Source organism: Aristolochia californica, unplaced genomic scaffold, assembly GCF_029961685.1.
Source record: "Aristolochia californica isolate CCGP_79_NKW_82.1479 unplaced genomic scaffold, dmAriCali1.0.hap1 SCAF_7, whole genome shotgun sequence".
NCBI lineage: Eukaryota > Viridiplantae > Streptophyta > Magnoliopsida > Piperales > Aristolochiaceae > Aristolochia > Aristolochia californica.
In genome coordinates, this window is record NW_027182268.1 from 7,961,584 (window position 1) to 7,988,548 (window position 26,965).

Here is a 26,965-nt window from a genome sequence, read left to right on the forward strand (position 1 = left end):
TCATCATGTTATTTCGTACATTCTCCATATGGTATTTGGCATCAACGTCTCGAGCATCCATCACCTCAAGTATCTGTCTCATTTCCGTTTTTAAATAAAAATTCTTGTAGTTCAAACAATTGTCTGGTTTGCCCCTTGGTTAAACAAACTAGATTTTCATTTCCTTTGAGCACAATCTCTAGCACATCATCTTTTGAAAAATTGCATGTTGATATCTGGGGGGGACCATATTACATCGATTTTTGGGGCCTGATATTTCCTTACTATAGTTGATGACTTTACTAGATGCACATGGATTTATTTGATGCATCACAAATCTGAAACTCAAACTCACCTAACTAATTTTATTAGTATGGTAGAAACCCATTTTGCTTCCAATGTAAAAGTTGTGCGTAGTGATAATGACCCTGAATTCACTATTGCCACTTACTAATTGTCAAAGGCATTATCCACCAAACCAGTTGTGTTCACACCCCGCAACAAAACGGGGTAGCCGAAAGCAAACATCAACACTTGTTAAACATGGCCCGAGCCTTACTTTTTCAAGCCCATCTTCCTAAACGATTTTGGGGGATGCTATTTTAACAGTTGCTTATCTCATAAATCATACACCTACCCCAGTCTTGCAAGGTAAAACACCTTTTGAGCAGTTATTTTATATTATCTCCACTTACTCTCATTTACGAGTTTTTGGATGTTTATGTTTTGCCTCTTCTCAAGCCCACAAACTATCCAAATTTGATGCCATCAGTTGCATTTTTCTTGGGTACCCTTATGGACAAAAGGGATTTAGGGTTTATGATCTCCAACTCAATAAAGTATTTATCACCCGAGATGTTACTTTCTTTAAAAAGGAATTCCGTCTTAAACATCTTTCCGCTGTAAATAAGAGTCTCATGTTTCCTCCTCCTATAATGTTTGCTATTTATGATGATCCTCTACAAGACATACTTTTTCTTAACCCTCTATCAGACACACCTACTCAGTCACCAAGTCCTGACATTCCCAATGTTGATCATACTTCTTCCTCCCCAAATACCTTCTCCTACTACCATACCACCTCCTACTCGTCACCCCTCTACCAGGTCGATTAAGTGACCCAGTTTCCTTCAAAATTTTCATGTGGAAGCGATCCTACCATTACGACAGGAACAATCTTCTGTCTCCAACGTGGTCACCACATCAGTACACCTTATGACCTCACTCATGTTCTTTCTTATGCCCGGTTATCCCCATCTCATAAAGTTTTTACCACTTCATTAACCATTACAAAAGAACCCACTAGTTTCTTACAGGCCATGAAGGATCCTAAATGGTGTAAGCAATGCATGATGAAATTCAAACCCTTTAGGCTAACCACACATGGACACTCATCTCTCTTCCACATGGCAAGAAACCCATTGGATGTAAATGGGTATACAAAGTCAAACTTAAATCTGATGGCACCGTTGAGCGTTACAAAGCTCACCTAGTCACCAAATGATACAACCAGATTGAAGGACTTGACTATCAAGAGACGTTCGCCCTAGTTACCAAACTGGTTGCAATACGTGTCCTACTGAGTATTTCTACTATTCAAGGATGACATCTTCACCAACTCAATGTCAACAATGCGTTCTTACATGGTGATCTTGATGAAGATGTTTACATGTCACTACCCCCTGGTTTTGGACAAAAGGGGGAGACTCGAGTGTATTCTATTATCCTCTACAAGTACACTTCAATTAAATGCAGATTGGGCTCGTTGCAAGGTCACGAGAAGGCCAGTAACAGGGACTTGTGCAAACTAAACAAGTCCATATACGACTTGAAACAAGTTTCTAGACAGTGATTTATGAAGTTTTTCACAACTCTCAAGATTGTTGGGTTTCATCAGTCAAAGGCAGATTATTCTTTATTCGTCCAATCCCACAAAGGTTGTTTTACAGCAATACTTGTGTACGTTGATGAGGTGATTTTGACAGGTAACAATCTGCAACATATTGAAGATGTGAAACAGTTATTATTTCCAAGCAGTTCAAACTTAAGGATCTTGGTAAGCTCAAATACTTATTAGACATAGAAATAGCAAGGTCTTCAAAGGGGGTTTCCCTCTCCTAAAGGAAATATGTCATGGAGATATTAAAAGACGCAGGATTTCTAGGAGCAAAACCTATGAGGTTCCCAATGGAGTAAAACTTGGCTCTTACACAATCCGATGGTGTACTCCTAAATGATCCTTCATCATATAGGCGTCTTGTGAGAAGATTGATCTACTTGGCCATCACTAGACCAGATATGGTTGACGTCGTCCATGTTTTAAGCCAATTTATGGAAAAACCACATACACCACACCTTGAGGCAGCACATAGAGTTCTTCGATACCTGAAACAAACTCCAGGATAGGGTATTCTATTATCCTCTACAAGTAAACTCCAATTAAATGCATTTTGCAATGCAGATTGGACTTGTTGTAGGGACACTAGAAGGCTAGTAACAAGGTATTATATATTTCTTGGACAGTCACCCATTTCGTGGAAAACAAAGAAGCAAACAACGGTGGCTCGATCAACTGCCGAGGTAGAGTATAGTTCCATGGCTATACGTTTTGCAAAATTACCAGGTTGAAGAACGTTTTGAAAGACTTGAAAATCGTACAGACTTAGCTAGCCATGTTGTATTGTGACAACCAAGTTGCTCTACACATCGATTCGAATCCGGTCTTTCATGAGCGAACCAAGCACATCGAAATTGATTGTCACTTAGTTCGTGAAAAGATTCAAGTAGGGATGATTAAGAAAGCTCACATACGAACTAACGACCAAACTACATACTTATTTACTAAGGCATTGAGTTTGTCCCAATTTGAGGCATTACTCGACAAGTTGGGTATCATTAACATATATTCCAACTTCAGGGGGAGTGTTGAAGATCCAAACATAACGGGTCTTACGATTCGAGAATAACTGGTCATATAATCTGACAACAACGGATCTATAATTTTAATTTCAAACGGGATTCGTTCCTTTATATGTAAATGTAATCTGAACGTATCTCTTAATCGAAAATAAAGAAATTAACAAGATCTATTATATTTTACTTGATTTAGTAGTGTAGAATCTTTTGCTCTTTACCTGATTCAGGAGAGTATATTCTTTCATCCTTATAGACAAGAAGAAGACTGACAATTTGGGCTTAAGAATTCTAAAGCAGTTCTGGTTGCAAATGGTGAAGCATCTCCATTGGTTGATAAGTGCTCACAAAAATCCAATACAGAGATCAATAATAAGTCGTCTTCTATAGTTTACAAATATGAACAAGAAGTTCAAGGATTTTTGGTTGAACAAAGACTAGGGATATCGCCCGCTTGAAGAATCTTCCTAGAACAACTATTGAATAGAAGAAGAAGAATAAGAAGAAGATCAATATTGTTAGTCTTACTTTAGCACTTGTAGGTATTTTATTTCTTTTGTATAGGTAATCGTGTTATTAACACATTCTAGATGCAGATTATAATATCAAAATAACATTATAATCCATGCTATGATATATTTTTCTTTATAACATTTAAAAATATTTTACTATAAGAATCTTATATTAATTCATATTAAACAAATTATAATGTTTCAGTACGTGAATTTTGGTTTTAATAAACTTAAAAATTTAACTCTAATGTGTATAAAAATGTGGAGAAAATCAAGTTTAAAAGGAAACATGAAAATTTTTAATTATTAATATACTCATCTTTGTGATAATTTGCGAAATACGTTGTTTAAAAAGTAATTTTTGAATTTAATATGAAAATTTATTAAATAAAACCACTTGAAAATTTGATTAGATAACATTTAAAAAATCACTTGAAAAGTTAATTTATTAAATAAAATAAAATAAAACTCAAAACTATTTTATTAATTATTGAACTAAATAAAATGTTTTTGTTGAGAGTTTGGAGAATTAGGCTCAATTAGAGTTTGAGCTTAACTAGCAAACAGGGTGACCTAACTAATCAATTGACCCATTTCTTAGTCCAAAATGAAGCAGAGATGAATTATGTGCGCATTAATCCATTCATTCGATTAGACCGTTAGTCCAAAATGATATCTTCTTCATTGAATCGCGGCAGGTAATCTTCTCAGGCAAAAATGAGAGAATAGTGTTTCAGACCTATTTTTCAAATCATCCACATGAATCGTGCGTGGGACGTGTTTCTCCCTCTCTCGAACGAAAAAATTTCCCTCATTTCGCTCTGTTCTCCCTCTCTCTCGGCCTTCCTCTCCCAAAATTTTTATCTCCCGCTCTCTTCTCCCTCTTGGCTTTTCTCCCTTCTCGGCCTTCCTTACCCGATTTTTTCCCCTCTATCTTCTCCCTCTCGGCCTTCGTCGCAGAGCTGCCATCGCAAAGCCTCTCGGCGTACCGTCAGAGCGCCGACTCCGTCGTCGTTGTCTATCGCCGCTATCGGCGTTGTGAGGAAGACGACGCATTGGCACCATGAGGAAGATGATGTTGGTTTAATTTTTCCTAACTTAGGAAAAATTAAACCATCGTCATAACTTCATTATATTTATTTTGTAAAATAATCCATATTTTTTATTTATAAAATAATTGTTTTTATTTATTCAATATATTCATTTTGTAATTACTGTATTAAATTAGTGATTTAATAGTCATAATTAAAATATTAAAAAAATAAATATTTGATAAATTGTTTTGGTTTAATTATCCCATTGCTATAATTAATTAAACCAATGGTTTTAAATTTTTTGGTAATATATTATTAATTAATAATATGTAAAAATATATATTATGTTATTGATTAAATAATATACTTATTTTTTATTATATTTTTATTTATTCATGTATTAAATTAGAGATTTTTAATGTTAAAACATATCTTATGTTATTAAAAAATAATTTATTTATTTATTATATTCGTTTTTGTTATTTTTTACTTTTTTTATAATTTATTCTAGTCACATGTAATTATTAAATAATTTATAAGTGTAGTAACATGTTTATTTTAGTTAATTATCTGTTTAGGTATATTTTTTATTTAAGTATATTACAAAAAGTTACTCATTCTCTTGTTTATATCATATTTTTCATTTTGGGGTACTAGCACTGGAATCTATTCTCCAGTGCACTTGAATTTGTCTATACTAACACCCTAGGATGAATTGAAGTTGAAACAATTCATTTAAGATGAATTAAAATCTTAACTTCATTTTAAGTTCATTATGGACTAACTCCCCAAACTAGCAAACTGGGTGACCTAATTGATCAATTGGGTCACTATGGAGCATGGAAAAATCCTCTTGTGACACAACAAAAGGGTTCCTGTTCTCTTCTCTTTAGCAATGGCGGGGTTTTCCATCTTGCACAAGGGGAGTAGAGAGGAGAGAGCGGTAACAACTGCCTTTCTCTTTTGCGAAGAAAAATAGTGCGTATGTCAACATAAGGGAACAAGGATCCACCCACCAGATCGGGGGAAGATTTTTTCACCAAATTAATTTTCTAGAAATAAAACTAATAAAAATGATCTCAAATTGATGTAACGCTGAGTCAACCAACCATCAAACTCAATCATGTTTAACTGACCTGATCAACTCTCCAGGTTGATGGACCAGGTCAGTTCATAAAAACCCTTGTGACATAACTAGAAAATTTCAACTCTTGAACTAAAAATCTAATGAGAATCTCCTCCTGATCAAAATAGCTAATATAAAACTTGTACTGCATCACCAGCACCCACGAAACGAATAAAGAAATTGCATCAACTCAGTAATGGTCTCTTCATCCTGCTTACATCCTGCATTTGAAAAGTACAGTTGCAGTACATTATCAAGTTTTTTTGTTGTTAACATTGTTGTCTGTTCATGGGTGCAGGGATCCTGTGATTCTTTTATATTTTTCAGTCGATGAGAGAATCGTCTGGTTCCTCAGTCTCAAAGTCCGCCATGGAATAATTTTCTGCCGACCCTCTCTTCCTCAGCCAAGCACAGAGAATAGTTTTCAGTTTTCACCATTGGTGACTCAACAGCGAAAGCAACTTCTTACCCTGTCAGAAGAAAAAACCTAACAGACTTTCGAATGTCTCTGCTTTCGTCGTTTCTGTGGCTTCTGGTGCTAATCCCTTTCTGGGTTGCTCAGATAGCTTTTGGTTGAGTAGGAAACAGCATGCGAGGATCGCACGTCTTTAGTGTTTCTGGGTTTAGACAAAGGAGAAGACTGTACTTGAGTCTACATCAATGGTGGGTCGGTGGCATTTGGGGGAAGAAGAAGACTGAATCCTCAAATGCAGATGAGGAGGCAGTTGTTTGTTATGTTCACGTTCTGTGGTGGCAAAATTTGCCCAGAAAATAGAGAAGACCTGCGTTCAATATCAGATGATAGGACTTCTCTGGTTGACTCGAAAAATTTTCTTTCTATTCTGCTTCTTCTGATCAGAAACGTGGACACGATTAAAAGAAGGGGAACAGAGTCTCTGTATCATTTACAGATTATATCATTTGCTCTCTGACGCTACAATGGCCGAACATGTGGTGTCTGATCGAGTCCATCTATTACAGAGTTGACAAAGAACTAGCCTCAGAGTTGAACAAGTACTGCTGCAACTAATGTCGTGGGCTCCATTTCTTTTTGCTCTCAGAACGGCCATGGAGGAGCACTATCTATCTGCATAAAAAACAAAATGAAAAAGGAATTACAGGTCTGAGAAAATGTAAAGTGATGCAGGAGAAAGGTAAACCAGAAAAGTAGATTACAGCTTCTTTGATCATCTCTTGGCGTAAAGCCTCAGTTAATGGGCTCCTCTTCTGCAATGACCAGTGAGCGTGAGAACCTCTGAGAAGTGGACCCATGGAGATAAACATTCGAATTCGATGTAGCTTTCATCTTTTTGTGTTTGCAGCAAATCCATTACTTTCGGATTTTACCAGAACTTTCCCAGCATTTTGTCTAGGGAGTCAGAATTGGAAAGATTATGCGTTTGTTTCTGAGCTTCTACTTCACTGGCGGGGGATTGTTTGCACTGGAGATGGTACAGATACAGAATCACAGGTTATTCTGTAATCTTTCTCCATGATTGCCGAGAAGAAGAAGAACGTTAAAAAAGAAAAGTGAGTTTGAAAAATGAGAGGACGTGGGATTCATTCATACGGATTTGATTCTCGTTTTTCAGAAATTATGAAATTTCAATTCCTTCAAATCAAAACCAAAAGTTTCTAAGCAGCAGATTTGATCCCTTATAAATTACATTAATGAGCCTTGCAATTTGATTTAAACAACGCCTGGCATTCATGGAGGTTTCGAAGAACGAAATACGGTGGAAAACTGGACAAACAGATTGAAGTTTGAAATGGGAGGATTGGTGACTGAGATCTGCAATTAGATCACCTCAAGAAGACGAGATTGTGGACCAACTCTAGGAATCTGCTGGTTCAATTTGGTGCACTATCCATGTTATCAAATAAAAATTGAAAAAGTGCTTTGATTCTCAAAGAAGTTAGAGTCAGCACTTACAAAGACTATTCCCGCATGGAAAATGGAATCAATATATGTCAACTTTAACTGCTAAAGTGGGGGGGGCTTCATTTGCCCACACACCCTCTTCAATTATATACACACTTATTTATATTTAGTCAGTTGATACCTCCCTACCCTTCAATCTTTTCACTCTTGGTTTTAAACTACATTGGCCATTAGGTATTGTATTCAAATATTTGAAATGATGTACAAAGTCTATAATGGTTTTTAGGGCTGTATCGACACCTCTAACACCTCCGAATGTCGGCTATATAAGTACCCCAATGTAGACCCTTAATATTTTTTTTTCGAAATTGTAAATTTCTCTCAAATGTAATAATAGTTAATAAATTGAGCCAAAAAGAACTTCCACAAGGAATTTGAAAGCTTAATCTATAGAGGTGCAAACACCTAAACAACTTACCAAAGAACCTTGTTTTCATAATAACAAATAAAAAAATGTGTTACTCTAGTTATGATGCTAATAAGGTAGGTTCCAAGCACAAAATGTCATTTTTTAAGGGACCGAATTTCTCTTGCCCACCAGCTTATCAATTGCACTTGATAATCTAATGCAAGTCAAAATACTTAGTGTATAGTTCAAAGTTCGTGACCTTCGACTATAAAATATATAGACACACTGACATATATACATATATATATACACACATACATATATCTATATATAAAAGTTACAGATAAGTTTAAGCTTGACATATTTTTCATACATGTTATATATATTGCACACGCAAAGTTAAAAAAGCATAACATCAAGTGTATGGTAGTATAAAATGCAATAATAACTGAATTGCTTTCAATATTAATTTAATCGCAATTGGCTACTAACGGAAAATGAATAGGAACTGATTGCAACTAAATTGTCATCAAAGAAAACTGAATAGCCGCCCACTACGCAATGCAAACGACATCTAATGTTATGTTTTGCAACACTCATATTTATCTGTAACATGCGTCACACCCAAAAATATGTGGTGATTTACGTATCATTTACCTCGTTTGTGGTTGAGAATTTTTCCAGGCAATAGCATGACTAAAAAATCCAAAACCCTTGCAATAATTCTTTCATTCCCACATGTTGATATAAAATGCAATCATAGCTTAGAAAATGGATCCATAACATGGAGGGATTTTCTAATATAAACTTGTCTAATTATTTATCTCTTAAATAATAAAGACCCAGTTCATGCCAAGAAGTGGTTGAAAAGTCGATGTTCATCAATGGCAACATTGGTCTTTCTCTTCATTCCTCCATAGTTTATTCTAACACTTCCATCATTGGCAGTCACTAAGCACACATTCTAGACAAGTCAGGGCAATATATCCATATGCTATCATCTAAATACAAAGACTTTGGAACAGTCTCCCCATCTTCTTATAAAATCTGAAGAGAATATTATAAGAGTACAAAATCGACTCCATTCCACGAGAAAGGAGGAGTCGAGCTTTTGTAAAACCACATTTTGACATGAAATAGAGTCAAGGCTGTTCATTCATATGAACAAATTAAGAATTAATTAATCCAGCTCTCTAAACCTTATTTTTTCACCGAAAATTAGCCACGAAAATAGAATCAGGATCAATCATTCATATGGGTCTCGTACAATCTCGGGTAAAAACCAGCCTAAGTCGTTTAATAAAGGTAGTATGTAGACCTAATTAATCATGGCTTAGTGATGAATTCTCTTTTTACCAGTCAAAAGGAAGAAGATAACATCTTTACCTGTCAAACTAGACATGATTCTGCTCTTTGTGGTCTCAGAGTTTGAATAACGTCTCTGCCTGTCAAACCAGACATGATTCTGCTCTTTGTGGTCTCAGAACTTGATTGATAATTCATGGGAATCTGAACTTTTGTATCTTGCCCACTCTCCATTAACTCCTTCACTGTATGCAGAGAATGTAATGTTGGCGGGTCTCCACCACCCAGTTGAAAATTTCAGGACGTGATCAACCATGGGTCTTCGTCTTCCTCTTTATTTGGTTGGTTGGTCTGTTAAGCTTTTACGTGTCTTGTCTCCAGCATCGGCTCTCATCGTGGCTTTGTCTCTGCTACCACCTGCCCTTCCCCATTATGAAATTTTACTTAGAGTTCATGAGGACACGAGAACGGAGAGAGAAGCTGCGGATTGGGATTGCGTGTTCGAATCTGGAATGAGAGGGAGGAAAAGAACAGACCAAAGGTGATGGGTACTCGAGAACCAGAGAGAAAATTAGTAAGGAATCACTGGAACCCACGTATCGTGGACTTTTTCTTTTCCCGAGATGAACAGTTCGTTTTTCTAAATTTTATCAGTGGGTCATGGAGGCAGAGGTGGCTGTCTGGGATAGGATTGGCTTTTTCCAGCTCAGTTCTTGACTTAAAAATCAGGAAAATACAAGGAAGACGACGGAGGAGAGGCCTTTATAAGGTCTGAGCTCCAGCGTCTAGTGCAGTGCTCCTTCAGCTGCTTCTTTCTTCTCTTCTTCCTCTTGCTGTTGCAAAGTCTTCTAATGGCTAGGCCCGGGAGTTCAAGCAACGAGATCCATGACATGGAAACAGCTGAAGAAAATCAGAGCTTCAGTTCTGAAACTCCTAAGTCGAGACTAAATCTGATTTTTCCCGCAGGCCTTCGTAGAAAGGTTGTAATATTGCTCCCCATTACTTTCCGGTTCTGATCAGTTGTGCGTAAATCTTTCTTTTGCATGTGCCCCTCGACTACTCGAAGCTTCATCTGCTTAGCTTAGTGCCTTCTCAATTATCTTCACCGAGGAGTTCTGTAAATGTTAAATGGCCGTAGCTTAATTTCTGTTCTGCTGGACTCTGTTTTCTGAATTTCTCTCTGCTGATTTTTTTTCCATCGCCTCTCTTTCTCGCTCACGTTTTCAGTAAAATTACGTTAGGGGTCTGCTTTTTTTGGAGAAAAACAAATCGATCGGTTCTGTTAATTAATTTTACGTTATGTTTTAAACACGAACCATTTTATAAAATTTGATGAACTACATGTATTGGATTCAGTATCTTCTTCTTTCTTACTGTAAATCCTTTTCTACCCAGAACTCGTAAAAGGGAATCTCGTTCTCTCTCTATTCATTCCATGCAATTAATCTTTTCTAAACCAATTTTTTCAGATGAATTGCATATTCTTCACTTGCCTTCGGGATTCAAGTTTTCTTAGTTTTTTTCTCGATTCATTTTTTTTCCTTCCTGCATTGGTTATCTCTTCGAAAAGAAACAAATAACCGACCCAGATGAGCCAATCTTCCCACGAAACTCACGAGGCGAGAATGCGATTTTCAGGTGATCGCAGAAATCATCGCCACGTTCTTGCTGGTGTTCGTCACCTGCGGAGCGGCTGCACTAAACATAAGAGACCAAGGGCGAGTCTCCCAGCTCGGAGCTTCGGTCGCCGGCGGCCTCATCGTCACAGTCATGATCTACGCCGTCGGGCACATCTCCGGCGCTCACATGAACCCCGCCGTCACGTTGGCCTTCGCCGCCTTCCTGCGTTTCCCTCGGAAACAGGTAACGTCTGCATGTCTGCGTTTTTTAACTATGTGAGTGGGTGCTAACGTCAACCGGGGAGGGATCTGTCCCCACTCTCACGTCACCCTGATCCGATTCTTTATTCCCATTCTCTTAAGACTCACAAATTATTAGTAACCCTTGCTAACTATGTTAGTAATGTAAATTATTTTACTCGAGTGGAGTTAGCAATGCTTCTTTTCTAGGTTAAGCTTGAGCTAATTAACCAATCGAGTGGTTTTATTAATTAAAAGTGTAACATAGAGTGATATTTATACTGGGTTACGTGACAATCTTTTTTGTACTTATTTTTAATTTTTCTTACTTCTAACAGTTATTTACAAAAATATTGCCTCTAATGTGAAATAATTCACCTGAAATGACGCCCATGCTTGAAATTATGCATGACTAAATAGACTAACCCCTCCATGTACTATAAGTTATTATTATAACTAAATTATGTTTAAATATTTTTATGTTGACTAATGCTTTTGTTTAATATGATTTACCTTTGTTATTCATAGTATTATAATATGATTATTTTGTTTTTACTATCATTAAGTTTGGTTAAGCTTCTATTCTTCCTTCAACTTGCCATGACAGGAATCTCGAGATGGTAACACATTTGTCAAGCATAAGAAACTAACCGTGTATTTTGAGTAAGTTATTAGGTATAAGGCATGAAAAATGAGCAATGAAGCTGACTCTATAGTTATATATCATCTATTAATTTTTTAAGGTAAGTTTTATATCTTATTCATTAGTTAAACTAGTAAAGTGTGAGGATTTCTTATGTGATTGTTCAAAATATTAGTCAAGCTAAAGGATAATTAACTATAAAAACTTTAATTTGTTTTTTTTTTAACTCAAGTGTAGTGTGTAAAGAGTTTTTTTAAACGAATATCGGATAATTAACAACGACATGTTTACTAATTAAACTTGTTTTTTTAGTCGCACGCTTACTTGTCTAATGACTGATTAATACTAGCTTAGCTTCCTTGGTGATTATTTAAGGGCATAAACTGCATATTGACTAAAATTTGAAATATTTATACATTCATATGTGATTTTTTTAAGTTTATAATCTTTCTTAGCTTAGTTTGGAATGTACTTTTTAATTAAGGTAAAGGTTAAGAATGTTTTGTTTTTGGCAGATACCTTTCTACATTTCTGCTCAATTAACGGGAGCAATTGTTGCATCATTTATTCTTAAAGTGTTGTTAAACCCAATAGATGATTTGGGGACAACAACTCCTTCTGGATCAGCATTCCAAGCTCTAGTCATGGAAATTGTTGTAACATTCTCCATGATGTTTGTTACATCTGCAGTTGCAACCGATACTAAAGCGGTATGTATATACATATGAGATCTCTCTCTCTTTCTCTCTCCTTCTATCTATCTATCTATTTATTTATATTTTTTCTAGGAACTATTTTGAATAAAAATATTCATTTTATTTATAGGTGGGAGAGTTGGCAGGGATAGCAGTGGGCTCGGCAGTTTGCATAACATCCATCCTTGCAGGGTATGTTAAATGTCTCCCCAATTTATAAACATAAAATCTTTCTAATCTCGGGTTTATATATAAATTATTTCAAATACTCTTCCTCACGTGTAGGCCTCTTTATGACTCCTATACTCGAATATCATTAAATGGAAGTCTACAGACAAGTACCCACTCCTCTGCTTTATATATTTAAGTTAAAATAAACGATTCGAAGTTAAGAGACCTCAGACAAAGTAATAAACACAAGATCTTCCTAATTTTGAATCCGTGCTACTAGTTTTTTTTCTCACTTATTAGATCAATAAAATATAGCTGAAGCTCAAATGGGTGTATTTGCAGGCCTGTATCAGGTGGCTCCATGAACCCAGCAAGAACTCTTGGCCCTGCCCTTGCAAGTGAGAGGTATAAAGCCATTTGGGTATACCTGGTTGGTCCAGTTGCAGGAACTCTGCTGGGTGCAGGGTCCTATTGCTTAATCCGGGCTACTAAAAACGATTCATCAGTGTCTACAGTTTCATCATTCAAGCTTCAGAGAACGCAGACACAGGAAGAACAAAAAGATCCTTTTGACGTTATCTGATTATCACTGCGATCGTGCTTCTAACTCGGACTTCGTTTGAAGAAATATTAAGAGCTGCTGTAGTTGGCTTCCTTCAGTTTACAATGGCCTCTGTAGTTATCTTGCCTTCCTTGGAAGAAGCATTAAGAGCTGCTGTAGTTGGCTTTCTGTAGTTATCTGCCTTGGCCTTCCTTGGAAGAAGCATCAAGAGCTGCTCTAGTCGGCTTCCTTTTGTTTGCAATGGCCGGCTTTCTACTTTGTTTTTCTGTATAAATGGAAAGAGGTAATGGTTGCAGTACCATGGGTGCCCTACTTAGTTTGTTTCTTCTAACCACAAATAGGGTTTTAAGTTTGTCTTTGGTTCAAGTCTCATCTCAATAGATGATGATATGGTGATTCGATAATATGTTAGGTGAAACGTTGTTAGACTCTTCGTGTGCTAATGTGGTGTGATGATGTGTCACCATGCAAGCAGTTAAAGTTTACATGTCACGTTAGATTTTATAGATGTGTAGTTGATCGATCAAAGTTTAGTATTTTTCATATTAAGTTTAGAATTTAGGTATTTGTGTTAATATTTGTTAAAAATTAGGTAATATAGTAAAATTTCCCTTCAAATAAATTTATTTAACTACATTCGAACCTAACTTGACCCAACCCAACCTGACCTAACTGGGGTTTGGTGGAACCCTTTGGTCAGAAAAAAACCTCTCACAGTTAAGAAAAGTGGGCCCAATTTTGCATACTAACTAATTATTTTCTAAAACATAAATATTAAGTTAAACATTATAATGTTATAAAAATTGAAGTTCCCACGTGCGACAAGTGATCCTTCCCTTGTCATTCCGAGTGAAAAGGGAAGGGGCAATTCCCCGCCGTTTTTGTGGCAAATGGAGCTCCTACCGTACCAGTGCCGAAAGAGAGGAAGCGGTTCTTGTCGTGAGGAGAGATTTTTTCAAAGCGGTAGGTGCCCCAGTTACTCGACTGACAGAGACCGTTCCTCGAAGGAGGGGAAATTTCCAGTCGATCTAATCGTTTGGCCGCTTTTCAGTTCACTTCTTTCAGGTACAATAAATCCTGCTCTTCGTTTTCGCTTTTTGAGTTTGGCGTGTCGAATCTGTAGCAAAAAGTCTATCAATTTGGTAAAAGTTTTTGAGGAGATTTGGAACAGTGAAGTTTCCAATTTTTTTAGTGTTCGGCCACATGTGTCTACGGTTTTTTTTTTTCCTTCGAATTTGGTCTTTTTTATGAAGGCTGCGCTTGTTCTGCTGGTTTTCCTATTCCTGGTGCTTAATTTGTTAGAATTTAGTCGCTTGTTGGATCACTTGATTCTGGTGGACTTGTTTCCTGCCTGAAATATTGTTATTCTTTTATTTCCACGACTCTATTCTGGTTGAAACTAATTAGAGCTTGCGGATTCTTGTTTGTACTTTGGCTGACAGAAACCAGCAAATTAGCTGAAGTTTGCGGATGGTTTCACTCATCGAAATTGTTTAAGCTTTGAGAGGAATGGGAGATCATTCTGTTTTGTGTGTTGATGGGCTTATTACACCTGCGAGGCTAGAATCTCTCAAAGAAGCCAACGTCTCAAAACCGTCGAGCTCAAACCTTGACGAATCAGTTTCTTCAGGTTCTTCTCCCGGCGTTGAGGTGTCTGTGGCATCGGAGGAGGAAGAGCCACTTCTTCAAAGTGGGGAATGCCTCATTTGCCGTATCTTTTTCAATAAAACAAACTGTATGTTAAATATTAAAAGATATCTTAAAATAAGTTTAGAATTAAGTCAACATTCCAAGCTCCAAACCCCTCCCTTACGCAGAGAAACCAGGAGACAGGGATTCCAGAGCCGCTTCTCAATTTGAAACGGAATCAAGGCCATCCATTTATATAGGTTTCACATAAATAAACAGTCCTGATCCCGTCTCATGCCCACGGCTTGGGAAATCTCAGGTGAGAAACCAGCCTGACACAATTAATAAAGGTGGTCAATACACCTAAATCATGGTTTATTGATTGATTCTCTTTTAACCAGTAAAGGGAAGATCACCTTTCTGCCTGCCAAACCATACATGATTCTGCTCTTTGATTTTGATTGACAATTCATGGGAATCTGCACTTTTTTTTTTTTTATCTAGCCGTGAACACTTTCTCCATGTACTGTTAATTGGGCCATGAAGGCAGAGCTGGGTGTCCAGGATTGAGTTTGCCGCTTCCATCTCTGTTATTGATTTACAAATCAGGAAAATAGATGGAAGAAGAGGGAGGAGGAGAGGCCTTTTATCAGGTCTGAGCTCCTCCGTCTTGTGCACTTCAGCTGCCTCTTGCTCTTTAGGAGCTCCTGATTACCAGATTATGACGAGGCTGGGAGTTCAAACAATGAGATCCATGACATCACAACAGCTGAAGAAATTCATAACACCAGGTCTGAAACATCAAATTCGAGAGCCAACGGAATTTTCCCTCCAGGCCTCCGTAGAAAGGTTGTATTGCTCCCGATTACTTCTGTCTCTCTGCTTTACATAAATCAGTTGCATATTCTACTCAAGTCCCTGACGCTTCTTCTGCTGGGATTACTGCCTTTTTATCTTCTCTGCGGCATTCTCAGTAAATGTTAAATGGTAGCTCCATTCCTGTTCTCTGCCTGAACATCATGATGATCAGCAAGAAATCTGTTTTCTCTGCTTATTTTTTCCTAAATGTTAATTTTCTCTGCTGGTTTTGCATCCCTTCTCTTGTGCTGTAAAATTTAAACATTTACATTATGGGCCTTTCTTCTTTTTCATTTCGATACAGTTCTGTTATCTAGTTTTCTGTCCTAAAACCGAATCAGTATTCTGAATTTCAATGAACTGCTTGAATGGAATTCATTGTTCTAATTCCTTTTCTACCAGAATTTGTAATCTGGTTCTCTCTTGTATACATCCATGCGATAAATCATTTGTTAATTAAAATTTTGAGCAGTTTAGAATTTAGATGAATTGCATGTTCACTTGCGATCTGCATTCATTTTTTAAAAAATTTATATCTTAATTATATATTAAAATCTGGCTCATCAGGCTCTTGTGGTTATCTCTTCAAAATGAAACAAAGGCCAACCTACATGAGCCAAATGCTGATCGTTTCTTTGTCTTTGTCCTCTGAAATTCACGAGGCAATGAACTCCCAATTTCATGACAAGATTGCAATTTGCAGGTGATAGCGGAAATCATTGCCACATTCTTGTTGGTCTTCGTCACCTGTGGAGCGGCTGCACAAAGCAAAATTGACCAACAAAGAGTCTCCCACCTTGGAGCTTCGGTTGCAGGCGGCCTCATTGTCACTGTTATGATTTATGCTGTTGGTCATATCTCCGGCGCCCACATGAACCCTGCCGTCACGTTAGCCTTTGCCAGCTTCTGGCATTTCCCTTGGAAACAGGTATATTTGCGTGTATGTGATTTTTTTCAGGGATCAGATTTGTTAGTATATATGTTGGTCCTTTCATTTCTTACAGCATTTTCAAATTGATCATTTTTTATATATTGTAATGGACGATTCCATCGTTTATAGTCGAAAAGGAGAGTTACAAGAGGTTTTTCAAACAAAAGGAGGTCTTTATCTTCCTCATCTTTAAGTATTTCTTTTTCATTCAATTGGATCTCTTTTGTTTCATCTAGTCTGTCTGAATCCTCCTTTTCTCCCGAATAAGGGGGCCAACAAGACCCATTTCTCCATATAAGTGGATATCATTCATCCTCTCCTTGTGGGAGGGAATCCTGTTGCTTGTATATGTATTAGCAAATTCGAACTTGTTTTTTCCCTATGTGGGTTGATACTAACATCAAATGGGGCAAATCTGTCCCCACTCTCAATCTCTTTGACCCGATACTTTGTTCCCATTCCTATTGCAGTTTACCCTATTCTAAGTAATGGATGGCTCCTGAATGTTTTTTCTCTTGTATTCCTTGCAATTATTGATACACGCTGAAAAAAAAAAAAGTGGAGGCCTTTGAAATAAAGCATACTCATTGGTCTTGTAAATGAGACCCATGTAAAGGACTAATCATTTTTGTGTCTAAAAGGTTCTCACTTTTTGAGTTTCACCATATCTAGTCTTTATCAAAGATCCATGAAAATCAGGTGGCTCAAAAACCCTTGATTAGTCCTGTGAATGAGATCCATCCATGCAAGGAGTTTTATGTTTCAGTAGATCCTTCTTTAAGTGTATTGCTTCTTTTTGTTTCTTTCAGTATTTCTTTCTCTAGTGTGCCATCCACCCGATCAGATATAAATGTATATGTTATTAACTTAAAATATTTTACTTGCTAGCGTAAGTGTTAGCAATGCATGTACATAATAAATCCATGTCGGGTAATTAAAAAGCCTAACATAATTTTGTTATTTATACCAAATTATAATTTTTAAAGTTTTAGTTTTCAGTTTTAAAGATTCATTTATAACATATTACTTCTAATGTCAATACAGATCATCCGAAATGGCAGTTACATTTCCTGTGCTCAGATTTATGTATGAATAAATAAATAAGAACCCTAGACAGATTAACCTTTAAAAAACACACAATAAGAGATGACTAGAGAGAACTGCCTCCACCTATGCTATTATTATAACTTGATTATGTATTAATATTCTTATGTTGTTAGCTTGTTCTACAGGATTGTATTGTTCATACTACTATTATTATATGATTGTATTGTTCTTACTACTATAAGTTTGGTTAAGTTTGGATTCTTCCTTCAAGTTGCCATGGAAGGAATCTCAAGATAGTAACAGATTTGTCAAGGATTAGAGACCAACCATGTACATAGAGTTAGTTATTAAGTAGTAAGGCATGAAAATGAACATTGAAGACTTTATATTTATACTCATCCAGTACTTTTTTAAGTTAGGTATCTATCTTGTTTTTCTGGAAAATGTTTTATGAATCAAGAAACAAGTCCAGTTAAAGGATAAATAAACAATTAAAACTTTGTTCTGTTTTTGTCTTAAGACTAGTAGGTAAACAGTTTTTAAAACCAAATATCAGATATAGTGTGCAATATTTAAACTTTTAAAAATGCTTTTGTATAAAATTTACAGTATTCCTTTTTTGTGTTTTTTATGATGAAGTTTATAGTTTTTTTTGGGTAATTTAATTCCTTAATTAAGGTGAAGGTTAAGAGTGTTTGTTATGGACAGATACCTTTCTATGCTGCTGCTCAATTCACTGGAGCAATATTTGCATCATTTATTCTAAGAATGCTGCTACACCCAATAAAAGATGTGGGGACTACAACTCCTTCTGGATCAGCATTCCGAGCTCTGGTCATGGAAATTGTTGTAACTTTCTCCATGATGTTTGTTACATCTGCTGTTGCAACTGATACTAAAGCAGTATGTATACAGCACACTCCCACCCACTCTCTCTCTCCCTCTCTTTTTGCATCATAATTTCCCTTTGTTTACAGGTGGGAAAGCTAGCAGGGATAGCTGTAGGCTCAGCCGTTTGCATAACGTCTATCCTTGCTGGGTATGTTAACCGGTTTCCTCAATTAATAAGCACAAAATTTTTTTGATTGCAGATGTATGTAGAGTTATTCTTAACACTCTCTTTCATAGTGTCCATTTTAACAATGTTAGGTGGAAATCTCCTTACAGAGTCCCATTTTGCTACTATATTGATATTCGTGCTCTATTTTAAAATGATTAACCAAAGTTAGAAGACCTCCTTCCAAGTAATAAATACAGAATCTTCCTAATCTAGGGTCTATGTGGAATGATTTTGGCTGGTTATATTCAATTATGGCAGAGCATAAATAAGATCTATTCATGGTTGAAGTTGGGTCTTTTGTCTATGAGTTAAGAATCACAGTAAAAGGCCACATGTGAGTGGAAAACACTTCTTAATTTTAACTTGTTAAGAGTTCCTCGAAGACCATGATTTGTTACACCAAGCAGCAAATCCAAATTTCCAAACTCAATAAATTATACCTTGTTTCTGATTTTTTTGTTGCAGGCCTGTATCAGGTGGCTCAATGAACCCTGCAAGAACTCTTGGCCCAGCCATTGCAAGTAAGAAGTATGAAGACATTTGGTTGTACCTAGCAGGCCCTGTCATTGGAGCCTTGTTAGGAGCATGGTCCTACAGCTTGATCCGTGCCCCTGGTGCCGATCCAGTCTCTGTTGTTTCATCGTTCAAGCTTCGGAGAATGCAAAGTGATGAATCACAAGAAGATCCATTGAACAATATCTGATTATCACCACCATTATTCTTCCTTGTATCTTAAAATGCTTTTTAGTTTCCATCAGTCTGTAGTTTTGTGCCTTAAGCTTTGGTAAAGAGGCATCAGGAGCTGCATTGGTGAAGAGGCATCAGAGAAGGGGAAAGGGGGGAGAGCTACCACTCTCTCTACAAGGTTAGACTTGTGATGACAAATTGAAAACCTTAACACCCAAAAAAGGTGTACCACTCAATGGTTGGGACCATATGATAATTCATATAAAGAAACAATAATAATAACCAAGTAATTATATAATTCTTAAGTATTGTAGTAGGGCCCCCTAAAAATGTGCTGTATTCGACATGTGTGAAAAAATATTAAAATTCGATAAATAACCTTGTTGCCTATTTTAAATGTGTCATCTGGTTTGCTCGATACAAGCAACCTTGATAACAAAAAAAAAAAAAAAAAACTAGTTTCATCCCTCTAATCCCTTCATTTAAACAAGGGTCAATTATATAATACACCTTGTTTTTAATATGATACTTATATTTCTAGTATATTAAAATATACATACTTCATACAATAATAACCATATGAATTGTTCAATGTGAACAATACAAGTCAAACCAACTTCATATTTACTTAAAAATGATTTTTTTATTTTTTATTTTTTACATAAGCTAACACATAATTTACATAAACTAGACATATTATATATATATAGCGGATCCAATACGAAAACTCATTTGGTGTAAAACATGTGAAATGATTATTTTAGCCATCTGATTATGATTGAATGACTGAGATAGTCATTGATCGGATGGTTGAGATAGCCGTTTTGTACCAAATGATTTTTTGTATTAGATCAGTCATATATATAATTTATTTGCATCAATGTAAAGTGTAGAACAAATCCCATGGAAAAATCTTTCCATTAATCAAAATTTTCTGTGTTTCTATCATTTTTGGGGATAATTTTTTTTCCGATTGATTATTCTTGTCTTTAAGAAATGTTAAAAAAGATACGAAAATGAGTTTCCCATTGTTTCAATAGGAATTAATAGGGAGAAAAAATTTAAACTAAGTGGTTATGATCACTTCACTTTAACCTTCTATTATAAACAATAATATCATAATTACTTTTTCTATCATTTAGATGTAAGAGAACGATAAAAAAAATAATAATAAATTTTCATTAAAAAAGTAATAAAAAAATAAAAAATTCGGTCATTTTATGGCAGAAATGGTGACTAAGTAATTAACCCTTGGAACAAACAATCCAGGAGGCTAAAAGATCTAAATTGGATTTAGAGAATCCACTAAATATTATATTAATAATTTAATAATCTGTAAAGATATAATCATGCTTCTTCTTTGTTCTTTCCATCCAAAATTTTTGACCATATTCGATTGCTTGAGGGAGGAGCGTGGAACAGGTCTCCGTGGTGCGCGAGTCAAACAAAGGGAAAGTCTCAACAAAGCGCTTACCGTCACGAGCCCGGCCCGAGCCGGTCCGCCGGTCCCACCGAACCTGTAAGACCTCACCGCATCCGTCACGTTGGACATAACGGCCGTTCTATGCGACATCCGTCCCTATTTGGACGGCTTAAGGAATCTTAGACGATGAGCGGTCAAGATTGGAATCAGAGTTTGACTTGTTGACTCTTTTTGGGTGGGCTTGGGCCGGCCGGCTGTGGCACATTTATTACGGCCCACCATCAAGCGCACGCCCGTGATTCTCATTGTGTAGGGACCTTGTGATGGCGAGTTCCTTCTGCTTACTCGTCCGAGTTTTTGTGAAATGACGCAATTGTCTTTGTCCAGGGATTTTTTATTTATAATTAAATTATGGTCTCGGAGTTTAGAGTTCAACTTAGGACTCAAATCGAACCCTTGAAATTTCGAATCAGGACTTAGATGTGAATTTGTGGTGAATAAAAGGGATTGAAAATTCAGTTGTTTTATGGGTCAATTCGTTTTTATTCAGGGGTATAATAGTCCTTTTACGTCATAATTGGGGCCGATCGCTTCGATGGTCGCGTGTCGCCATTTAGCAAACACCCAGTGCCACCGGACAACGCGTGTCGACGCGGCGAGCTTAAGACGGGAAAAAGACAAATGCGCAAAGTTTAACGGCCGTTAGCCGGTGTCGGACGACTAAAAGTCCACTCCCAACTTCTTCCTTTAACGGTCGTTACCGAAGCATCAGGTTCGGGTTTCGAGGCTAGGACGCTGATATCGGATCTATATAAGGGCGTCCTCAGTTTTTCCGCCACCTCCGTTCTACGAAATAGAGAGGATATTTCCAGACGATCACATCTTCAGACCGCTTTCCACAGCTTCTTCCAGGTACAACAAATGCTGCTTTTCGTTTTCTCTTTTTGAGTTTTGCACGTCGAATCTGCAGCAAAAGCGTATCAATTTGGTGAAAGTTTTTGGGTGATTTGGATGTGTGGAGTCTCCAATTGTGTTTAGTTTTGGCCACTCTGTGTCTCCGGTGTTTTCTTTCCCTTCAAAATTGGTGATTTGTTGAAGGCTGCGATTGTTTTGTTGGTTTTGGAGAGGTATCTAGATTTTGCTTGAAGAAAATGTGATAGGTTAGGGTTGTTGAAGGAAACTTCGGTTTAATTCACTTCGATTTTTAGGAAAGAAAAGTTTTTTTTTTCTTTTCTTTTCTGTTAAGTGTTTGGATTTGGAGGAGCAATTGATTCTTGATGCTTAATTTTTTAATTTAGTCGCTTGTTGGATCAGTGGATATAGGTCTACTTGTTTCCTGAAATTTTTTAATTGTTTAATTTAAAACGACGTTAATCTGGTCGAAACTAATTAGAGCTGGTGGATGTTCTGTTTCATACTTTTGTTGACAGAATCATCGAATTGACTGAAGTTTTCGGACCGGCACATTTCATCAATTGGTTTGAAAGGCGAGCTTATATAGGAATGGGAGATCACTTGGTTTTGTGTGTTGACCGACTCATAACACCTGCGACGCTAGAATCCCTCAAAGAAGCCAACGTCTCAGAACCTTCGAGCTCGAGTCTTGGAGACTCAGTTCCTTCAGGTTCTTCACCGAGCGTTGAGGTGTCTGTGGCTTCGGAGGAGGAAGAGCCACTTCTTCAAAATGTGGAATGCCGTATTTGCCAGGAGGAAGATGACACTAAGAATTTAGAGATTCCTTGTGCTTGTAGTGGCAGTTTGAAGGTTTATTTGTTTTACTGCTTTATTTGAAGTGAACTGGCAAATTTAGTTGAATTGTTGACCTTGATTATGATGAGCCCCGTTGTTAGAATTCTTTTTATGCATACCTGTGTTTATGTTTTTTGAATTCAAATTAAATGCTGTGGTTTGGGTACTCAATTGAGAAAAAATCTTGCTTGCAGTTTGCTCATAGAAAATGTGTTCAGCGCTGGTGCAATGAGAAAGGGGATATAACTTGTGAGATCTGCCAGCAGGTCGGTCTACATTTCAATTATTTAGATTGTTTTCTCTTTCGGTGTATTTGTCACTATGCTTTGTATGTGTATTTGTTGGTCAGCTGTTTGGTGCAATATAACGAATGCTCTTTTCATGTTGTTCTTCTAGTACTGACATATTCCCCCCCAGGAGAACTGTAATGTTTAAAACTCACTTCTGTTACTTATCATAGGAAGTGCCTACAAGTCCCATTCTTGTGTTTGTTGTCTTGAGTCTTTATACCTGCTTTCTAGAGATTGTGTGTTGTGTTTACGTCTATGCAAGTGCAATAAAATGTATTTCTTGTAATTTGATTTTAACTGATTATCCTTTTTATGGTTTTAAGGTATTATGTTTCGCGTAGAATATTTAACCAGGACTTAATTTACTGCGATCGGAGCTGTGGTAAACAATGGAGAAAATTTATGCATGATGCACATCTGGTGAAAGTCCATTTTTCTTTGCAAAGAAAACCCCCCATGATAATAATCCCCAAGATAAACTTCCTTATTGTTATCCAAAGTTGCACGTTGCATTTTTTGGTCATTGTTTTTTTTTTTTTAATTATTCTTTACCATTTTCTGACCTGATTCTACTATTTTCTGCATTTGGTATGTTTACTCATATTGAGACACTGTTTTTAACATTGAGTAGTCTCTGACTTGGTCAGGATATGCTAGTTTCTTTCCTTGGTGTGTTTTGGAATTAGTAGATGTCTTAAAATGTTTTTTTTTTCCTTAAAAACATAGATCTGTTAGTGAGATACCATATGGTTTCTTTTTCTTTCTTTCTTTTCTTAATAAATTGTCAAACTTTTTAAACCTTGTAAGTACAAGGAAGAGAACTTTCCACTGCTAACAAATGACATGAAACACCTTGTTTGGTTAATGACCCTGTGACATGCTTTCATGTCATGATTTTGAGTTAGAGCACATAATTTTGGGCAAGCAGGAACTTAGCTAATGAATTTCTACTTCTCTCTGCAGCCTTATAAACCTGGTTATACTGCCCCTCCTCCACGTGCAACTCCTGATGAAACAGCCATTGATATTAGGTAAAACTCATTTGTTAAGAATGTGTGTTAACGTCCTCATGCATCAGCATGGTGACATATATGAAATGCAGTATGAATGTGAAACTGATGTTAACTCTTGCGTTTGGATTGAACTCCAGTGGAGGTTGGACTATTACTGGTACACCCTTGGATCTGCATGATCCACGTCTCCTGGCTATGGCAGCGGCTGAGCGCCATTTTCTCGAATCCGAATATGATGAATATGCTGCTACCAATGCCAGTGGTGCTGCTTTTTGCCGCTCTGCTGCACTAATTGTAAGTAGTCATTCACAAGTTACAGATCGGTAGAATGATGAAAATGTAGATTCTTTTCCGCTTAGCTGGCTACACGTTTTCTTCTTGTCATTTTAAAAAGTCTTGATTCAAAATGTTATCTCCCCTTTTGATAGATCAGATATAAATGCTGGCTCTTTATTAGAAATTATTGGATGATGTTGCTATGATTTTTCTCCATTATTTGTCATTTATAGTGCATTGAGTTGTTTATGCGTCATTTGCAGTTAATGGCTCTGCTGCTCTTGAGGCATGCCCTGACCATCACCAATACTGATCAAGGTGACGAGGCTTCTACCTTCTTCTCTGTAAGTAATCCGTGCCAACTTCTTGATGATCTCTATTTTATCTGCTGGAAACTCATTCACTATCGGTCATGACAAATTGCTGATTGTTACAGCTTTTCCTGCTCCGTGCTGCTGGCTTTTTGCTCCCATGTTACATCATGGCCTGGGCCATCAGTATTTTGCAGCGTCGAAGACAAAGACAGGTTAGTGCATGTTACAGAACCTCCTTTCACTGATATAGATGGATCAAACATTTTTACCGAACTTACTTTACCTGGCATTACCATGATTGATGTTCACCAGGTGCTAATTTGGACATTTTAGGGTAGAAGTCTGTAGGGCATTTGTAGTCGTTGTTCACCTTTCACGTGGAAAATGCAATGTAACTATTTCAGACAATAATTCATAATGCAGAATGGCATTCTCTTATGAAATGATGAAGTACATCATAACTTATCAAGATGTGTACAGTTTACCTGTAGCTTCTTGTTGTTGATGTGGCTGGAATGTTGTTACTTGTTCTGGATTTCCTTCTTATATTGCTCTTAGCAGAATGACACGTTGAATCTAGTGACGTGCTTTCATTAATCCACCATTATGTACTGTTGTCCTCTGATGGTTAAAGCTGCTGTTTCAGGAGGCTGCTGCACTCGCAGCAACTGAGGTTGCCTTCGTGTTGCAATCTGGGCAGCGAAGAGGACTTCAATTTGCAATTACTCCGGGTCCTGTAGCAACTCCACACCAGGACCCACTTTAATGCATCAATACTGGACTTGTTTGGTACGTTATGTTAACCTCTCCTGGTTACCTGAGAATGGAAAGTGGGAAAATTATTTCTTCCTTCAGCAAAGGCTCTGTACATCTGGATTACCTCATCTAAGCGGGGTCGAGGGTTCATTGAATAGATTATGTGTCCGATTTCAAAACCGTGTACTTGTCCTGCTGCCGGTTGTATATATTATTTGATTCCGTGTTTGAAATTTAGGGTGGTTTTGGTGCTCTGTCTAGCACTTTCTTGTGTTAACTGAGTTCTTCTGCTAGAGAATGAGGATTGAGCTTCGTCCAACTCAATCCCTCCGTTACATATATATTATGTTGCCGGAAGAACTGAGAAAGGTCTCTGAAATTTGACCTGTAATGGGCTTATTCCTCTCAGACGTATAAAAGGGTGGATTGTCTTGCCTGAGACATCTTACTTGATATTTAAGATGCTATTTCGATGAGATACGATCATTAAATAAAATGTTATTGTAAAAGAAATAATATTTAATGTCGAGTAAAGCATTGCTAAAAATGAGATTAATATTTGATATAGATTGAACATAAATGAGTATTAACAAAGAATAATAAATCTTATCTAAAATTCTTATCTTCAGTTAGATTTATAATGTTATAAATCAATTACCCAAGGATAATTTTATAATTTTAAACATTCTAAACATCCATGTAAGTGTCAGAAATGATTTATATAATAATAATAATAATAATCTAAAACACCCAATTCCAAAATTTCTACATTACCCGAGTCTTCTTAATCTTGCAAGCCTCATTCAGGGAGGAATTCAGAGAAGCATGAGAATACAATTGGAGAGACTTAGCCTCTAAGGTTGGATCAGAGTTGCATCTGAAGAAAAGTGGGAAAAGTTACAAGCTTTAACACAAACCCTCGAGAATCTCCAAAGAGTGGCAATATATTAATGAAAATTCTCATTAGCTTCCCTTATTCCCTTTAACGAATTTCACAATCTTGTGATGTGGCTTCCCCTTTTCACTCTTTGAACTATTTTAAGAGGAAGGGTATCTATCAAGTACAAAATCTCTAAAGGGGTCTAACCGTACTCGTCCTCCATGTCCCTTCTTCTGCCTTATGATTCATCCCCTAATCCCTACTGGTATCCCTTTCTTTACATTTAAACCCTGCTCTTTTTCTCTGTTTCTGTGACTCTCTCTTCTCAGACTGACGCCTGCTCTGGAATGGTATTAAACCGCGGTAATCAAGAGCTCAACATCAAGGACTAAATCTTTTTCTTTTTCTTTCGGATGTTTGTGCTATGCAAAATGTTAGATTTTGTGTAAGAAACCATGGAATGCCGTATATTTATCTTTTCTTCTTGTTTGGGGTAAAGAAATGGACTTCAATATTTTCGCATGGGAGTAGGAGCAGAATTTAAAAGCAACTTGCAATTGCTCTTTTGCTTTAAATGAAAGACAGAAAAAAAGCATAGACACACCTACTAATGCAAGATCGTGAACAAGGTTTTTAGAGCTTGGACCACGACCATGACCAGTCTTCCAGTCTTCCTTCCACAATTTGAAGGTCAGGAACACTATTTTGCATAAAGTTTTTTTTCATTTTCATAAAGTGGGGGAATTCAAACTTTAGGAAGATATCTGATATGGCATGTGAATGTGTATATTAATGAGGAAAGAAAAAATAAAGGGCAGTCTGGTCTTCATAGAAAAACGAGAAGAAAATAGAAAAGAGGGGAATGGGAGAGCTGGGTTGGTGAGAGATGAAGAGGCTTGTGCTGGGCTTTCTTTAAAAACCATTGAATGGGGGCTTGGGGGAGCTTAGCAGTCCAAGGAAAA

At 36.8% G+C, this 26,965-nt stretch overlaps 3 protein-coding genes across 5 annotated transcripts; all 3 read left to right on the forward strand.

The window, feature by feature from the left end:
- The first annotated feature begins 10,009 nt into the window (after window positions 1-10,009).
- LOC137937011 (aquaporin NIP2-1-like) lies at window positions 10,010-13,519 on the forward strand. Its single transcript, XM_068782027.1, has 5 exons — window positions 10,010-10,140; window positions 10,799-11,023; window positions 12,178-12,372; window positions 12,488-12,549; window positions 12,871-13,519. Exons 1-5 carry the CDS (start codon window positions 10,012-10,014, stop codon window positions 13,109-13,111), a joined length of 852 nt encoding a protein of 283 aa, XP_068638128.1. The 5' UTR covers window positions 10,010-10,011; the 3' UTR covers window positions 13,112-13,519.
- A 496-nt stretch (window positions 13,520-14,015) lies between these two features.
- On the forward strand, window positions 14,016-19,731 carry LOC137936342 (aquaporin NIP2-2-like). Of its 3 annotated transcripts, none has more exons than XM_068780935.1 (7): window positions 14,016-14,155; window positions 14,533-14,801; window positions 15,489-15,568; window positions 16,281-16,505; window positions 18,264-18,458; window positions 18,533-18,594; window positions 19,081-19,731. In XM_068780935.1, the coding sequence occupies exons 2-7, from the start codon at window positions 14,600-14,602 to the stop codon at window positions 19,316-19,318; spliced, it is 1,002 nt and encodes a 333-aa protein (XP_068637036.1). In that variant the 5' UTR covers window positions 14,016-14,155; window positions 14,533-14,599; the 3' UTR covers window positions 19,319-19,731. The 3 variants fall into 3 exon arrangements, with proteins under 3 accessions (XP_068637036.1, XP_068637038.1, XP_068637037.1); XM_068780937.1 differs by lacking the exon at window positions 14,016-14,155 and adding an exon at window positions 14,162-14,232; XM_068780936.1 differs by lacking the exon at window positions 14,016-14,155 and having other exon boundaries at window positions 14,364-14,801.
- Window positions 19,732-21,574: 1,843 nt separating this feature from the next.
- Window positions 21,575-25,398, forward strand: LOC137936652 (uncharacterized). The gene is made up of 8 exons (XM_068781456.1): window positions 21,575-21,637; window positions 22,156-22,489; window positions 22,669-22,740; window positions 23,728-23,795; window positions 23,915-24,071; window positions 24,317-24,397; window positions 24,490-24,579; window positions 25,014-25,398. The coding sequence occupies exons 2-8, from the start codon at window positions 22,229-22,231 to the stop codon at window positions 25,131-25,133; spliced, it is 849 nt and encodes a 282-aa protein (XP_068637557.1). The 5' UTR covers window positions 21,575-21,637; window positions 22,156-22,228; the 3' UTR covers window positions 25,134-25,398.
- Window positions 25,399-26,965: the final 1,567 nt, after the last annotated feature.